Here is an 18393-nt window from a genome sequence, read left to right as displayed (position 1 = left end):
AAAATTTCAATATCAACTGAAAGGAATGGTGTGGTAATAGTATTCCCCAAAAGTATGTATGACTCACTTATGACAGTCAAACTGCAGTGGAAGTTCCCTTCTCACTCTGGAATAGCATGGAAAGTGATGCATCGTGTCTGTCTGGAGCCAGCTGTTCACCTGTCTGTCTGTTGAGTGGTTTCTGTCTGTCAATCAGCCTGCCCTCTGTCTGTCCTTCTGTTTCTAGCCAGAACACTGGGCTCTGAGCCACGACCTAAACGGCTGCCGAGGCTGCGAGTGTGATATCGGAGGAGCCCTGGACAACCAGTGAGTGACGCTGTAGCTTTAATTCTAAATCCCAGGTCACACATGAAGTTTGAGGCTGTTACAAATTAGGTACCATTGCATGGAGGCTACTTTCAAATCCACTCAGAAATGAATTACTATCTCCAAAATAGCAGCTTCAGCTTTGTGTACTGTAGCCTCCACCTTTACCCTGGGAGCAATAATTTGTTACACCTGTTGTCATGTTAATTCATTATTGGATTCATTTTCTGTGCCACTATAGGTTGACATCCTCTATTCAAACCTGAAACACTAATTCAGTATCCCAATGATAATGGAAACTTTGGAAACTTTTTGATGTTATCAGCCACACTACATGGCATTGCAGATATGTCAGTCAACCATATGGTCCAGAATTAAATATCTCTAAGATCTATTGATAATTTCTTTTACACACATTCATGGTCCCAAGTAGATGAAATCTACTGACTTTATTGATCCCTTGGCGTTTCCACTATCGCCACCATGAGCTTGACATGCAATTCCCACTGTTGGATGGATTGCCATGACATTTGGTACATCTTTCTTTTTCACTACTGCCTCAATTCTTTGGTTTATGATCAAATACCAACAAACTAATTACATTTTCACGTCCTGGTTCCCTACGATAAAAAGCAAATTGGATTGGATTATTGCAGAAACTAAGCTCTGTGGAAAACAAAATGTTATGATACTTATACATGTTGTTTAGCAAGATACTCTTCACAAGTGAACACCACTTTTATGATTTTTTTATCGCCAGACATTTGGCTATAAACGAATGCCACTGTGGTCGCACGACTAGCCCACCACCACTAGCCCACCACCACTAGCTTCCAACTGATTTTGCTTGTTCAAAGTGAAGACGTCTGAAGTCTCATTTAGCCACTTTTTAGAAAATGGCTTTTTAAAGACTGGTAATATCTTCAAAATTCACAAGTGGGGTATTAACGGACCTATTTTATGTTGTAGATCAAAACGTGAAAAACCTCTTAAGCTTGTGTTAACCACGGACCTTATTTCAGGCATCTAACCAAAAACCCATTCCAAACACAGGTGACTTCGAGACGAGGTAACCGGAAGTGCAAAAATGCTAACTCATTTCCAGTTTTAGCTATAGCTATAGCCTCACAAAGCAGCTAGCATGACCTGAGACACTTGTTGTTGTCTTGTTATAAGGTAGTAATGATTTACCAATGTCATATTTAGAAGAAGCTTAACTGTGAAAATTAAAATAGTAATTGTTTACATTACTGACTAAGGGCTAAGCACCCAACATTGGTAGCTAAACCATATAATATCAACTGTAGCAGTGAAATAACAAAGCTATTTGTGTGTTCTCTGTAGCTGCTCCATGGAGAGTGGTCAGTGTCGCTGCCGCAGTCACATGACAGGACGCCAGTGTACACAAGTGGAGTCTAGATATTTCTTCATGGCTCTGGATCACTTCCTGTATGAGGCTGAGTTTGCCAAAATGGGGCAGGTGAGCCCACCCATATTCTTCACCAGCACACATTTGTATTGTTGTAATTGTGTGGCTTCAGTATGGAGATATATTTAAAAATATATGTCTACGTTTGTATATTCTCAGGGCTGTACATTGGAGACCAGGGAGCACCAGCCGGGTCGCCCCGCCACATGGACGGGTGTTGGGTTTGCTCTGGTACCTGAGGGTGGCACTCTGGAGTTCCTAATCAGTAACATCCCCTACTCCATGGAATATGACCTGCTCATCCGCTATGAGTCACAGGTCTGTGCGTTTGTACATTAACATTTCTGCTCAGCTCAAAGTTAAGCGTTTAAAGGAGGAGTTAAACGTTTTGTGAAATATGCTTACTCTCTCTTGCTGAGATTTAGATGGGAAGATAGATACCACTCTCAAATCTTCTACTTGTTATTGGCTGGACTATTTTTTTTTCTCGCAAACTCACAGTCACAAGACTCAAGAAAGTCACTACGCTTCACCAGGAAATAGTCCTGCACAGTATCCTTTGTAAAACCCTCAACTTTTTACACTTAGGCGTGCGTAGATATTACATGACACAATATAAAGTATAAATAAGTGATTGATCCTGGCTTGTTGTTTCTAGTCTTTATGCTAAGCTAAGCTAACAGTCTCCTGGCTCCATCTTCATATTTGATATACGTAGAAAGTGGTATTGATCTTTGTTTTGGCAAGAAAGCGTTTCACAAAATTTCAAACTATTCCTTTAAATATGTGCAGCATTCCCTGTACAGACAAAGCTCCACTAACTATTATCGTAAAAGAACATGACAGTGGTTTTGCATGTTCATCATGTATATTTTTCATGTTAAGCATTTTCCAAAGCATTTGTGATTGATTACCTATCATCCAGGTAGCCATTACTTTATAACTGACCTCCTCCTCTTCTCATATTTCACGATGAGTATGCCTCTGAGTCTGTCTGCATATTAACCATATAACACTGATTCTACCCAGATGCCCCGAGACTGGGAGGATGTACAAATAACAGTGATCCGTCCGGGCCCGATTCCTACCAGCAGCCCCTGTGGAAACACCATCCCAGATGATGACAGACTCACTGTCTCTCTGCCGACTGGAGCCAGGTCTGTGGCTCAAACACGCAGCACACGCACACACACACACACACACACACACACACACACACACACACACACACACACACACACACACACACACACACACACACACACACACACACACACACACAATTGCTAAATGTCCACTGTGTGCTGACTGTGTTTGCTCCAGGTTTATGGTCCCTCCTCAGGCTGTGTGTCTGGAGCGAGGTGTGACTTACACCCTCCGCTTTGAGTTCAGACGCTATCAGGATGCCAACAGCATCCTCAATGGAGCAGCCAACGCTGTCCTTCTTGTGGACTCTGTGAGATAAATTTCTTTATCCAGTCCTCTAAAATACGCATCTAGATCACTAAGCAATGGCCGTTTTCATTCCACACACTAACATCTCCCTTTCTCTCCTTTTTTTAAATCCCTTTTCTTTGCTCCAGATTGCCTTGATGCCACGCCACTCCTCCATGGAGATGTTCAACGCAGGGGATCCTGCTTCTAACAACAGGAAGCAGACCTATGAGCGGTACCGCTGCCATGAGGGGGCTAAGAGTGTAACCCGCCCACTGATGAGTGACACCTGTGCCAAGCTAATCACCAGCATGTCAGCTATCATTAATGACGGGGCTCTGTGTGAGTGAGAAAAAGCCTTATTATTATGCCTTGTTTGAATGACGTTCATGATGTTTACAATGCAGTAGGCTGCAGGGCTACATGACCTTTACCCTGACCTCTGTGGAGGAAAAAAAACATAGCTTAATTCTTATAGGATCAGTGAAGTTAACATTATTAATTACATTTTTAACTTGTGGAATTTATTTATTGGTAAAGCTTATTGAAATTTTTTTGAGAACGTATTGTTTACTTGACTATTTCCTTCATGCTTTTCTCCTCTGCATGAGATTCAGCAGGGTATTGCAAGATTTAGATATGTTTTTAGCATTATAATGGTGCTCAAAGGCGGTATATCTTAAAGTAGCTATAATTTATATTTTTTATTTTAACAATGTATCAAATAACTCAAATGGCACTGTGAAAACAATGTAACAATGTTAAAGGGGCCGCTCATAGTGAAATACAGAGAATGATTAGCTAAATCTGCAGCTCCGCTCAGTTTTATGGTGCTTTATAGCTCATTGTTTAGCTCTCCTGCATGCAACTTTACTGTTTTGTTTTACTCTCGCTGGAGCAGTTTTCATTGAAAGGCTTGAAAAACCCACTGTACACTACCTGCTCAGTACCAAACAGCAGACAGACACAGCTAGAGACTGGCTAGCTGGTGAACATAGTGGAGCATTTAGCAGCTGAAAAGAAAGATATTTCCCTCAGGAGTTGGTAGAGACCCAAAACAGAGCTATACGTTGTCTTTTTAAACGTTGCTGCAGTATCCTTATACTTTCTATTTCCTTCCACAATAAGTGAAGAAATGTTCAGCTTAACACAGTTGGGTGACCTGTAAAACTAATGATTAATCACATTAGCCTGACCGTCATTCATCAGCCTTTGTTTGTCCCTTTTGTTCCCAGAATTCAATGGGCTGGATGTTTACATATGTCAGGGTTCAGTGACTTCATGCCTGCTTTTCTCTGTCCGCCTCCAGCTTGTAATTGCGATCCTCAGGGTTCCATCAGCGCCATGTGTGATGTCCGTGGGGGCCAATGTCACTGCAGGCCCAATGTGATTGGTCGACGCTGTGACCAGTGTGCTCCTGGAACTTACGGCTTTGGACCCTCAGGCTGCATAGGTGAGAAACACTGGACCTTTCAAATTTCTTTGAAATCCAGACCAGTTTATGGAGGATATGGCATTTTAATATTTTACTGGTTGGATTTTGCCAACTAATGTTTAAACTTTACCTGGAAGAGATTAGTAGGTAGTGCAGACACAGTAACAGCTAATGAATCAGCTTTTTGTTCTTTTATTCTATTAACAAGTTGTAGTGACAAAGGTCTGCGGTGTAAGATGAGTTTAGACACACTTGCAGAGCCTTTGATTAGTTATAGGCTATGCTGCTAGCGCCCTCTACTGTCTCTCCGTGAACAATTGCAAATCCAAAGCTCCTTTACTTAAATTATTTATTCCCCATCCCTCTTACTCTTTAATTGATTCCATCTCCCCTCCACTTCACTTTCTACAATCATCCTCCTTCCAATATGGATCCCATTATCCTTTTCCTCCTCGGTGCAGCCTGCAGTTGCAGCTTGGAAGGCTCTGTGACTCGACTTTGTGACAAGTTCACCGGTCAGTGCCAGTGCCGCCCCGGAGCGTTTGGTCAGCGCTGCGACGGATGCCAGGCGGGTCACTGGGGCTTCCCCAGCTGCCGACCCTGCCAGTGTAACGGACACGCCGACGTGTGCGACCAAAGGACCGGAGCCTGCGTCAACTGCAGGGACAGTACTGGAGGAGACAAGTGTGACAGGTGATGTTTCAGTGTGAAGATGACCCAGCTGCATGAGATCAGGTCCAGTTTAAACATGAAATATATTGGAATGTGGGGATAAAGAAAGGGATTTAAAAAAATTCTGTTGTGTTCATCTTCCTCTGATCATATAATAAAACAAGTATGACTATAACTGAACTTGCGCATACAGTATGCATACTTCTACTTTGTTGTTGCAAAGTTGTTAGTTAGAGTTCACAGGATTTTATTTTACTATTTTTATTTCAACTACTTTGTCATTTTTGTAGGTGTGCCAATGGTTACTATGGTAACCCCGTTTTGGGAAAAGCATCCAGTGGTCAGTGTCGCCCGTGCCCCTGTCCCGACGGCCCCAACAGTGGACGCCACTTTGCTGCATCTTGTTACCAGGACAACCGTAACAGACAAATTGTCTGCAACTGTAACCAGGGTTACACAGGTAAACCTAGACTCTTTTACCCTTGCTGTGCATCTCTTCTTCGGTCCTTCCTGTTCCATCAGTCCTTGCTTTGTGCTCCGTTTCTCCTCTTCATTCCTCAGCTAGTGACGCTAATGAAATCATCTTCCAGATGTTTGTGTGGGTGATTCATTTTCTATAGAAGGAAGGACGTTGTGAATACCTGAACATTACAGCACTGCATCATTATACTGCTCTTCATGATGCACTTTGTGTCAGTGTTTGAGTTTTAAAACAAAACCTCATCTAAGTCAAATATATGAAGTGCAATTGTGTCTGTGGTGTGTTTTATCAAGCCAAAGGGCACCTCAGTGGATCACTCTGGATCACAACCTTTTATATTAAAAAAGAGAGACTAAATAGTGATATTTCACATAGTTGTAGTGCATTAATAGACCTTTTTCACAGCAGACATGTTGACATGTCATAGTAGGAAACGCACAGGTGTATTCAAACCCATTAATGATGGCTGCATTCCACTTAGGAGAGGCCCTGGTATTGTGCATGCTGACTCACTGAAATAGCTTACTGGGACACTTGATGGAATTGAGCCATCGTTAAGGTTATCAATTTCAGCTGTGATTTTCCTACTATGACAAGTCAAAATGTCTGCTGTGAAAAAGGTTCATAGTCTTGTTTGTAGCAAACTGGAGCTGATGTTACAGTGTAACCAACCTCAGTGATTGAGATGAACCTCAAAGAGTCTACAGCCATTATAGCAGCTCTGTGAGGCTGTACCCGGGCACAGTGGTGCTTTGACCTAAATGCTAACGTCAGCAAGCTAACACGCTCACAATGACAAAAATTATGTGGTTATAATGTTACCATGTTCACCATCTTATGAAAGTGTATCATGTTAGTGCTTAGTGCTAATTAGCTAATTAACACTAAATGCAAAGTACAGCTGAGGCTGATTAATTACCAACCCTAGAACAAACTGACATTCCAGCCTCAGCTTTACTTTGTGTTTGGTGCTAAATAGCAAATGCTAGCATGCTAACATGCTAAACAAAGAAAGTGAACATGGTAAATATTATATCTGCTAAACATCAGCATGTTAGCATTGTCATTGTGTCCATGTTAACATGGTGACATTAACATTCAGCTCAAAGCACCGCTGTTTCTAAATACAGCTGCACAGAGCTGCTGGCATGACTTAGGTTGTGTCCGAATTTCCATACTAACATGCTATTTAGTAGGCTAAAACAGTATGTGAGATTTTTTAGTATGTCCGAAATCATAGTATGAAACCAATAGTACGCAAATTGCATACTTTTTCAGGTGAAATATTACACAATGCAAACACTGGACACTACGCCGGCATAAGTGTCCCACAATGCAATGCGCTAGTAACGACAACGTCCATAATTCATAACAGACAAATGGACAGCAACCAAGGCAGCTCTATAACATCAATAACGCATAACTTATTTAAATCTGTGATTTTGTCACCTGCGACTGTTGGTCTAGTTCACGTGTCAAACTCAAGGCCCGCGGGCCAAATCTGGCCCCTTGCAGATTTGGGTTCACAATAAATTTTGGCCCGCCTAGTTGTGCGCCAAACCAAAAACACAGGAAAGTGTTTTTTAAACTGCAATTACCTGACATTCAAAGCAGAATATGACAGATTTGCCGACTCTGAGACTCAGAAATTCCCCCAGAAGCAGAGAGAGAGTTTTCATATTCAGGCTATGAAACAGGTTGTTGTTAAAAAAAATAGTTTTTCTTGATTTGCTAAATTCTATGATGGCTAAGGAACTCTTTTGATGACTTTTGTTGGCCTTCATGTCAACAAAAATGCAACAAAAAGCGTACAAAAATGTCGGAAAAAAGCAACACATTTACAAATGTCTGAGAAAGCCACAAAAAACGTTGGAACGAAAACAACAAAAATGAGGAAAAAAGCTACCAAAATGTTTTTAAAAAAAGTGACATGTAGTAACAAAAGCACGTCAATAAACTCTACATGTCTGGCCCTTGGTGTGATTCTCTTTTTCCAGTGTGGCCCTCTGGGAAAATGAGTTTGATACCCCTGGTCTAGTTGCTTACCTTTTTCAGTAATTTCAGCGTTACTAGGCGATGCCGCTTAAGCTGAAGTCGGCGGGGATTACCATGGTTACCCATCTCCAATGGCAAGGAGGCTTTCAGGAAGTGAGAATTGTAATTGAAAATTACAGCTTAGCGTGTCCGAAAAGATACACACGACTGTTTATTTACACAAAAGCATGTTGAACGATAGTATACATATTGAGTATGTAGTGCAATGTATGCAATTTCGGATGCAACCTTACACTCTTGGTAAGATGCTTTCTCCATGTAACAACATGTTGTTCAAAGGGAAATGTTAGAGGAAAAGGTCAGGGGCTCATCAACATCCTGAGAAATCACTCACTGGGGACCATGAATATACATCTCTATTATCAGGCGAGTGTAACAGAGTCCATCTTTATTACCACAGCTCTATGTTCAACCACTGAGGTTATCCTCCTCCAGAGCAGTTCTGAAAAACGTTAGTAATACACTCCTATCTTCTACCTTATATGACAAGGTAAAGGATATAACTGGTAAGAATGATGTTTCTCAGTGGGACATGGTGAATCTGGTAACCTGTGTCATTTCCTCCCTCCCCTGTATTACTGGCACAGGGATTGTTAAACGCTCCGGGGTGACCATTTTTAAGCGTGAGTAATGATGGTTGTCCCCTATCCTCCCCTTCTCTTCCTCCTCCTCCTTCTCCTCCTTCATTTTCCACCAACCCTCCACTTTACTGTACCATTCCTACCCATGCATGGCTTCAGCACCCCTCCCATCAACGGTGCTGTGCCACAGTGCACTCCTGCCCATGTGTGACACCTGGCTCAAAGAAAAAAGTCACCCCTTTCCAATTGCTTTTGTTTTATATGGCATTAAAGGGACCCAGAATCAGGGGTGTCGGACTGGGGGTGGAAATGGGACTGAGTACCCAGAAAAATATGCTAGAATGAATAGCTGTGGATGCAAGGAGGGGCCCATAGAGTATGCCTTTCTACAGGGCCCATATTTTTTTGCTACGCCCCTGCCCAGAATCTTTATTATGGTTGTGTCAAAAATGGGGGTTCCACTAAAAATAAATAAAAGGAAGAGGTTTTGAGGAAGGGTTTATACACATGTGATGGTTGATTCTGACTCTGGGTAAGCTTCTGTCTCTTGTCTTTGAATTGGGTTTAACTGTTCCTTTATCTGTGAATGAAAAGATATTTGGATGTGTTTGAGCAGTCATTTCCGAGGGAAAATTAGCTGTACTGATACATCACTATAGCCATACAGCCATGATGAATACACTAATGTCACTTTTTTTTTCAGCCTGGCTTTTCTGATAAAGCACAACAGAGTACACTTAAGGCTACTGACCATCAGCTGTCCACTCCCTTTCTGTTAGAATAAGCAGGACAGAGTACTGACTTTCAAGTACAGGAAGAGAGAGGTAGTGGACCTAAACAACTCTGTAAATACACTGTAGCTGATTCTATTTGTCAACTTTCCCTCCTTCTGCTCAACACTACTTCTACTTCCCTTTGCCCCCTCTCTCTTTCATTCTTGTCCTTCATCCAACTTTTCTCTTTTTCTCTCATCTGTGCTTCAGCCTTTATTCTGCCCTACTCTTTCCTCTCCCCACCATCTCATTCCTTCTTTCTCTAATTTACTTCTCTGCTCTTTTTCCTGCTAGCCTCAAATATGCTAAGAATTTCTTCTTTTGAGTCCGACCTGAAGGGACAACAAATGAGGTATAATAGTGAGGGAAAACAACCTAACTAAAATAATGATTCACTGGCAAAAGAATCCAGCCGGATTATGGTTGAGGCTGTGCGGCACAGTATATACCGTAGTTCATGACATTTATGGTACTGATGCAGCCAAACAGTTAATACACAGTACAGTGTGGGACACTATTGTGCAAACCGGGATGTGTCTTTAGTGGTTTCACCTGTCTCTGTGGAGTTTCTTCAAGCAGACTGAGACATCATGCAATAGTCTATTATGCAATCAATCAGTATAGTGATATGTTGCATAATCTCCTGAAGAAGGGTGTGATGACAAAGTCTTACACTTAACTAATAAGAGCTGGTTAACCCAACCCTATTGAGTGATGATGCATAACAAAACTTGTAACGTGCTGTATTAATATAATAATTTTCATGCTTTGCAGAGTCTAGGCAAGTTGAGGAGGGTCCTCATTTGTTAAACCAAGATGACCTGTTGATTGTGCTGCTGTAAATTCACAAGTTTTCTGCTTCCTGTTGTTTTATACACCCTAAAAACAGCTTGGGAAATCCTGTAGAGCACTTCACCCATTCTTATTGAAATATGTTTCAGTTCAATTAAAATCTCCTCCCTCCACTCCTTTCTTATTGTAACTCTTGTTCCCTTTCCTTTTTTCCCCCCAATTCAGGAGCCCGATGTGAGGAATGTGCCCCGGGTTATTATGGCAACCCCTCTCAGCCCGGCGGGCGCTGCCAGCCGTGCCAGTGCAACAACAACATAGACATGTCAGACATGGATGCTTGCAACAGGCAGACCGGGGAGTGCAGAAAATGCCTTTACAACACTGAGGGCACCAACTGTGGCATCTGCAAGAGCGGCTATTTCGGGGACGCTTCGCGACGCAACTGCAGGAGTGAGTGACATGTTCATTAAAAAGATGTCGGCAAAAAGAAAAGGCATTAGCTTGCATGTTGATGTTGTTTAACAAAAAAACATAAACAATATCATGATGATGCATGTTTTTTTACCCTTCAGAGTGCACATGTAACTTCCTGGGTACTGACAGCAGCCAGTGCATGGAGCGTGAGGACTGTGTGTGCCAGCGTGCCTCAGGGCAGTGCCAGTGTCTACCAAATGTCATAGGTCTGCCATGTGACCACTGCGCCCCCAACCACTGGAACCTGGCCAGCGGGAGAGGCTGTGAAGCCTGCGGCTGTGATCCTAACAACTCAGTCACCTCTTCATGTAACGAGGTAGGGTAGACATTTCATGATAAAATACAAGCGTAAAGTACTTTCACAAATCAAATTCATTCACACTGACAGAAACCAAAGGAACTGATGTGTCATGCTTCTGTTTCCCCACTCTGTTGCGCAGTTTACTGGGCAGTGTCAGTGTCGTGACGGCTTTGGCGGGAAGACCTGCACAGACTGTCAGGAGAACTACTGGGGAGACCCCAGGACACAGTGCAGAGGTTAGAAACATAAGGACATAATGCATGCTCTTCAGAAAAGGTCTTGTTGTGATGAACATGATCAAGAGACCAAAGGATTCAATGCAGAAGTGAAGTGCTTTCAGGCTTTATAGCTGCTCAGGCAGAGAGATGGTTTGCACAGTAGACAGTACAATACAGTGCAAAAATACATACAGCTCATGTTGGCCAACACTGAAACTGTGCACCTAATAACACATTTTGGATTAGGTGGAGACCTTGGTACCAAAGGCTAACAAAACAAAAATCAAAACTAAGCACCAGAAACAGGTAGAGATCAGAATCCATTGCAAACCTTCCACTCCAGGTCCAGTGTGGACCCTAATAATTACATGATAACTGGATGACTAAGTTTAGAGGGAATATTAGATATCTACACCTATAAAACATCAGGTGCCATTGAAAAATCTGCATTTCTACTAGAACATGTTTACATTCTTTATACTCATTTCATATTTATACTCAGATGGGGGGGGGGGCGGTATATTCTAATGAGCCTGCATGTGACATAGGAAGGGGGAGCCAAATCGGAATGGCTTGTTGAATCCCGTGTTTTCTGATTTAGGCAGCCCACAAAAAACTGACTGGGGTACCTTATTTCACAGTTTGTGGGTTGGCTGGCACTCCAGATAAACAGATAGATGTGCCCACGCACTGAAAAAGTGAGTTTTTAATGATATGTCCCCTTTTAAATTTTAATAATTGCATACAAGATGTGTGGTGAACTACATAAATGTAGAATTTTGGCTAGCCCAGAAAACTTACAAAATGCATTTTATTAGAATAATGAATGGTTCAAATAGGATAGATCATGTCAGTGCAGTAACACAGCTAACCAGTATGAGGCCTTATAACCACCTCATAATCAATAAATAACACACTATTTTTAAGTTAGCATAGATACATTAGTGTCAACAAATGAGATGTTCTCATTATAAACTAGGTCCTGTTCCATAATCACTGCACACTCCCTCCTTCTCCTTCTCTCCCGCTCTAGCTTGTGACTGTGACTGGCGTGGCATTGAGACCTCTCAGTGTAACCGGGTGACCGGCCACTGTGTCTGCCAGCAGGGGGTGTCGGGTGTCCGCTGTGACCAGTGTGCCAGAGGCTTCGCTGGCCAGTTCCCCGACTGCAAACCCTGTCATCAGTGCTTCGGGGACTGGGATCGCATTGTGCAGGTGCGGTTTCATGCAAAAAAGAGGACGTCTAATCCTCGGTCAGCAGACACCAAATGTGAAATATGGAGTCAACCATAATCTCATCTCAATTTTGTCTTATTACCAGGACCTGGCAGTGCGTACCAAGGCTCTGGCAGAGCGTGCCCACGAGATTCAGACCACTGGGCTTACCGGGGCCTATGAGAAGGCCTTTAGGGACCTGGAGGAGAAACTGGCACAAGCTCAGGGCATTGTCAACGCACGCAATGCCACTGCTGCAGCCGTCGCTACCCTAATGGAGCTTATTGAAGAACTTAGGTACAGCTGTTACACGCCACCGCATTTTAAAAGTTTCCCAAGTAAAAAAATATCCATCTGAAGTCATTATATCTGTCACATAAGGTAGCAGTATTAAGATTACGATACTTGATTTAGAAATTGTTTTGAAAAAACATTTGAACAAAAATATCTTAAACCTGCTAATAGTATTCAATTTGCAATTACATTCAACATCGTATCAGGATTACAATTTACATCCCCCAACCACTGCTTGTCTTGCCCTGCAGAGCACAGATCGGCGAGACCACTGACACCCTGAACCGTCTGGAAGGAGACCTAACCATCGTCCAGGACAGCAACTCGGAGGCAAGCAAGGAGCTGAGTGCTCTGGAGAGAGAGGCTAAAGAACTAAACCTCACTTCGGAGCAGCTACACCGCCAACTGGATATCCTCAAAAACTCCAACTTCCTAGGTGAGAAAAAAAGAGGGAAGACAGATTCTCATTATTCAACCATTCCCTCTATTACCTCTGACTTTCTGCCGCTGTGGGCTTTCTTTTAACTGTCCACACTCTAGGTTTTTCTTTCTCAAGTTCACTCACATGCACCATCATAATTCCTAATCCTCTTCCTCTTTTCATCACTTAGTCAAGAATCTGTAATACCTAATAATCAATTTAGATCAATCTAAAATCCGGTTTACCTTTAGGTGCGTACGACAGCATCCGTAGCTCCTACAACAGGTCTTGTGATGCGGAGCGGCGCGCCAATGAATCAACAACCACCAAGCCCAGCACAGTCAGCCAATCTGCAGACACTCGCCGCCGTACCGAGCGTCTCATCGCCGCCAAGAAGGACGACTTCAACCGTAAAAATGCTGCTAACAAACGTGGTCTTGTAGACCTCAACAACAGAGCACAGGGCCTGGACTTGAAGAAGATCAATGAGAAGGTCTGATCACATTCGTTGTTATTTGAAGAAGCTGTTAGTGCTGATACAGTTTAAGAGAAGTAACTACAGGAACAGTGAAATTGAGAAAAACATGGTTTCAACTTTTTCAGGCCTGCTGGCTAACTGCATAATGAATCGGTTGTAATTCCTTTTTTATGCCTTCAATGGAAAACACAGCATAAACAACAAACCCTTCTTTCAGCTTGTCCACTCGTTTGTTTAAGATAAGAAGCTTTATTCGTCTTATTTACTGTCCATAGTTCATAGGGATTAAATGTGTCTCTATTTCGCTTTTGTGTTTGTTTATCTGTCCACTATTTATATTGAAATCCACAATAAAGTGATCTACAAAATTACATTTAAAAATATGATTCAAAGGTAGCTTCTTAACTGCAACAAATAACATGAATTCTACTGCAAAGGATGAGATGGCAGTAACTGCTACTTGACTGAGCTAGTTATGTTACATACATATGTTACATACTTACATACTGTTTTTTTACATTTTTATAAATTTCTATGGCGTAATATTTATATAAGATAAAACAGACAACAAAAGTCACATTCTGGTCTTTACTCAATGTTGACCCAATGTGTACTTATTGTGTTTTGGTTTTGTAGGACAGTAGAGGAGTGAAGTGTCTCAATTCACCTCATAATTTCCACACAAATAAAAGTTCACCTGTTCCAACAGGTGTGCGGCTCCCCGGGTGATGCTCCCTGTGAGGAAAGTCCTTGTGGGGGTGCAGGTTGCCGTGACGATGAAGGGAACCGTCACTGTGGAGGCCTAAACTGTAACGGCGCTGTAGCAGCAGCTGACAATGCCCTGGAGGGAGCCAAACACACTGAGAAGGAGCTGAACAAAGCTATAGGAGAGGTGGAGGGACTCTTTACCAAGGTATGAACGCATATAGGAACTTACTGTTGGTATGTATATATGTGTATGTGTATGTTTTATATTTTTGTGTCGACATATTTCTAGAGCCGCCTCTTTGGACAAATATCAGTCATACAGGGAGAAAATCATAGTAGAGGAAGCGGAAAAAGCTTTTTGTCCTCTTTTTATTAGATCAGAATGGAATGCAGATGTTCCAGCTTAATCTAAGTGTTATATGTTCCCTCCCTTCTTCACATTAAGGGGAATTCCTTTCAGTTCTTTGTGTGTGTGTGTGTGTGTGTGTGTGTGTGTGTGCGTGTGTGTGTGCGTGTATGTGTGTGTGCGCGTGCGTGTGTGTCTCTGTCCTGGAGACATCTACTGTAGTGGAACGGACCATAGAGGCGCTTTTGAGTACTCTGCCAGGTGTTTAGATGTTTGTCTGTCTGTGTGCAGACTGATTTTGTCACCACAATAGTGTTAGAACTGTGCAAGATACAGACACAAAACTGTACAGGTGTGTAGATGAGATCAAAATGAAGGCTGAGTTTGAAAATGGGTGTGGTCCGAGCAAGGGGGCACCAGAATTAAGGGGGTAGAAAGTACGGAAGGGGCCCCCACTTTGCGTCACTGGCCCGATTTGGCACCGTGGCTGGTGTGATCCCATCGCAAGATGGTCTCTAGTTTACTTTCATTTTGTGCCAGCATCCCTCCACAGTACACCACAGACTGAACCTCTCAGAATGGAGTGAAGGCTAATTAGGCTCAGATGTGTGTTTTGAGTAAGCAGTGCGGCTGCATTCTGGGACTGTATGTGCACTCAAACAGATTTGAGTGAAAGCGGGCACACTCAAAAACCTAAACCGAAAGTCTTTATCACATAAGCAATTCTTGAAAAACGCTGTTAAGTAAGTACAGTTATGGTGAATAAGTTGTGTCTGTTAGCCTTTTGTGTCCTCTATAAGCATTTGTGCCTTACATTCAGGTGGCAGATGCCAAGACCAAGGCAGAGGAGGCCAAGGGTAAAGCCCAAGCAGCTCTGGACAAAGCCACCGCCACCAAGAACAAAGTGGAGCGCTCCAACAATGACCTGAGAGACCTCATCAAACAGATCAGAGACTTCCTCACTCGTGAGTGTGACAGTTCGCTGGGTTTATTCATTATATGTTTTACATGTACATGCATAGGCGGATGCAGGGGATATAACTTTGGAGCTTCTGGCTTTAACAGATTTGTTGTTGAGATGTACATGATTCCTAAAAAAACATCCCAAAACATGTGTGATGTTTTGAATATGCAGAAAGTTTTGAACAATACAGGAGAATAATAATTTCCTTACACCATACATTTATACATAAAAATGTACCAGAATGCAGGAAATTAAGTGTTTGACGCTCAAGATTTTATGAGGGAGGATCCCCAGACCCCGCCGTTATAATGTGTGTCCCACAATGTTGAAACCAAACCTACGCCCTTGTGTACATTATGTTAAGTTAACCAAGAACAGGTGGAAACGTTATGTTGCCTGTTAATCAACCCTCCTATGTCAACTCTGCCACCTGTCATGTCTCTCTCTCTCAGAGGAGGGCGCAGACCCAGACAGCATTGAGGCAGTGGCGAACCACGTGTTGGAGCTCTCCATCCCTGCTTCACCCCTTCAGATCAGACATCTTGCTGATGAAATCAAGGAACGGGTTCGCAGCCTTTCGAATGTGGACGCCATCCTGCAGCAGACACAGGATGATGTCCGCAAGGCCGAGCAACTGCTGCTGGATGCCAAGAGGGCAAGGTAGTCAGAATAGAGTCAGACTTGAGACACATTATATCGTTATAGATTTTTTTTGTACTAACTTAAACCGCTCATCGCTGTTAAGGCACAGTGCTGAGGAGGTGAAGACCACAGCAGAGACAGTGAAACAGGCCCTGGTGGACGCGAAGATTGCCCAGACATCAGCAGAGAAGGCCATAGCGAGAGCCAAAGCTGACATTGGGGAGACTGAAACCCGACTGGCACAGGTAACCAACCAAAAAAACTAAACATAAATACATTAAGCCGCAAGCTGTGTGTAAAAGTGGTTTCCTGGGCAATAAGTAAACATGTATACTGCACCATAGTACAAATAGCCATATCTGTGCAAGGGATGTTTATTGATGCCAGTCACTCAGTGATCAGCCAGGTGCTCAGATCTTAGGCTGAGATTTAAAGTTGGACCATTGTTGCAAGACATTTCTAGCCTGGGTAAACACTGACGACCTTCCGGCAAATTTGAGATTTGCTCTGCAGGTCAGTCTGGCGAAGAGCCCATTCAAACCCATTTCCAATGTCCTCAAAATTGAGGCACCAATCACAACCGCTGAGGCAGGCTTAACACCAATCACAACCGTTGAGGCGGGCTTTATGCGACGAGGATAGCGCAGCGACGGCAAGCAGCTTTTTGTTTACATTCAACATGACGGCTACCGAAGCCGTGCTTCACCATGACCAGGGACCGGCAGGTCAGTCTGACATATGCCGATTTTATACCGGTCAATGCTATAATTAATTGACAACATAAGTTATACGAGTTACAGTTCTCAAGGACGCACGCACACACGGACAGAGTCACAGTCTCTTTTTCCTTTCTCTCAACTTCTCCGCCGTGTGTGGCGTGTACCCGCTCGCGGTGTGAAGCGCGTGTCTGCGCTATTCTTGCACATGTAGGGAGCCTCGTGAATTAACCTGCAACATATCAGCTGTTTGGAAATTCTTCCAAATCTTCTGTGTGCAGAAGATAACAAGTTAGCAATATGCAACACCTGCAAGGAGAAAGTAGGGCGTGGAGGGACGACACCAAAAACCAGAATCACATTTTTTTTGTTGGATGTGAAAAGCGTCACCCGGATCGTTGGTCTGATTGGTTGAAGGACTATCCAATGAGCCCAGAGGCATTTGAGTGGCGTCCGTTGGTGACGACCCTCTGGAAATGAACTGTCAATGAACCTTTCCCAGACCCACTCTCCGTTACAGCTGAGAAGGGTCTGGTGTCAACCAGGCTAAGACATTTCACTAGTCCAAAATAATTAATACATCACTGTTTTATGTGGTCCTATTCATGGTAACTCTTTACTAGCTGTATTACATGTAGGTGAATCGATTTTTTCTATATATTATTTTTTTTCAAGTTTATTATTTTGGTAGTTTTTGCCTTTATTGGACAGTTCACAGAAAAGTGATAAGAGATAAAGAGATAAGAGAGGATCTGACATGAAACAAAGGTTGCTGGCTTGCGCTGTAACCATTCGGCTATCAAGGCACTCCTCTATTTAGTTATTATCTATTGTGCAAATGCGACTTTAAAGCTATTATCAAAGTTTTTTATATTCAACGTGGATCGTGGCCGGGTTGGTTGAGTGGGTAGAGCAGACACACATATACTGAGAGGCTTATGCCTCGATGCAGAGGTCCCGGGTTTGAGTCCGGCCTGAGACGATTTACTGCATGTCTTGCCCCTTTCTCACCTAGCTGTCCTATCAATTAAAGGTGGAAACTCCCCTCCAAAAAAATATTATATAATATAAAGGAAATATTAACAGTGGATCAAATCACCTGTGGTGAGCGTTTTAGCATCTTTTAGCTCATTATTTTGGTTTTACAGCCCACAACCGTACTGTTTTTGTTCAGTCTCACCACCTCATCAGTGTTGTTTTCGGCCACAGCAGGCAACTGTATTCAGCGAAAAGCTCTCATTAACCCACTGTACTTTTCCTGCTCAGCAGCAAACGGCAGATAAACACAGTTAGAGACTAGCTGGTGAAGATAGTGGAGCATTTACTTTAGCAGTTAAAGAGAGACATTTCCTTCAGGATTTGGAGTACAGTAAAACAGAGCTTAAAGTTAGTGAATATTGCATTTACATTAAGTGACCAGAAACACAAACCTCCAATAAGAATTACTCCATATCTGCTGGATGTGCAAATAAGTCATTGTTTGCTAATATAGCTTTTTGCACTACCCTCAAGTGGCTAAAGAATCTGGTAATGCAGGTTCAAATACAGGTCTGCCATAATTTAAAGCTTGATAAAAAAATCATAGATGACTCAATGCCATGTTAAAGGTTTTTGGCACAAGCATAATGGCTCAAATAATGTGTACAGCATTACTTAGT

General features: G+C 42.7%; 1 protein-coding gene across 2 annotated transcripts in view; it reads left to right on the top strand.

The window, feature by feature from the left end:
* The window catches only part of lamb2 (laminin, beta 2 (laminin S)), a 58260-nt gene that overhangs the window by 36802 nt on the left and 3065 nt on the right, over positions 1-18393 (top strand). The window contains exons 13-33 of one of the 2 annotated variants that reach the window (XM_039799431.1): positions 227-306; positions 1651-1786; positions 1895-2053; positions 2765-2892; positions 3059-3191; positions 3319-3511; positions 4479-4622; positions 5066-5297; positions 5567-5736; positions 8400-8435; positions 10184-10408; positions 10531-10748; positions 10873-10969; positions 11985-12166; positions 12273-12463; positions 12712-12896; positions 13133-13374; positions 14069-14272; positions 15234-15378; positions 15830-16037; positions 16123-16264. In XM_039799431.1, the coding sequence (XP_039655365.1) occupies positions 227-306; positions 1651-1786; positions 1895-2053; positions 2765-2892; positions 3059-3191; positions 3319-3511; positions 4479-4622; positions 5066-5297; positions 5567-5736; positions 8400-8435; positions 10184-10408; positions 10531-10748; positions 10873-10969; positions 11985-12166; positions 12273-12463; positions 12712-12896; positions 13133-13374; positions 14069-14272; positions 15234-15378; positions 15830-16037; positions 16123-16264 (3450 nt within the window). The remainder of the gene's footprint in view (positions 1-226; positions 307-1650; positions 1787-1894; positions 2054-2764; positions 2893-3058; positions 3192-3318; positions 3512-4478; positions 4623-5065; positions 5298-5566; positions 5737-8399; positions 8436-10183; positions 10409-10530; positions 10749-10872; positions 10970-11984; positions 12167-12272; positions 12464-12711; positions 12897-13132; positions 13375-14068; positions 14273-15233; positions 15379-15829; positions 16038-16122; positions 16265-18393) is intronic. The other variant, XM_039799432.1, reaches the window with a different exon arrangement.

The sequence above is a fragment of the Perca fluviatilis genome, chromosome 5 (assembly GCF_010015445.1).
Source record: "Perca fluviatilis chromosome 5, GENO_Pfluv_1.0, whole genome shotgun sequence".
In the NCBI taxonomy this organism is placed as follows: domain Eukaryota; kingdom Metazoa; phylum Chordata; class Actinopteri; order Perciformes; family Percidae; genus Perca; species Perca fluviatilis.
This window is presented reverse-complemented; position numbering and strand designations above follow the sequence as displayed.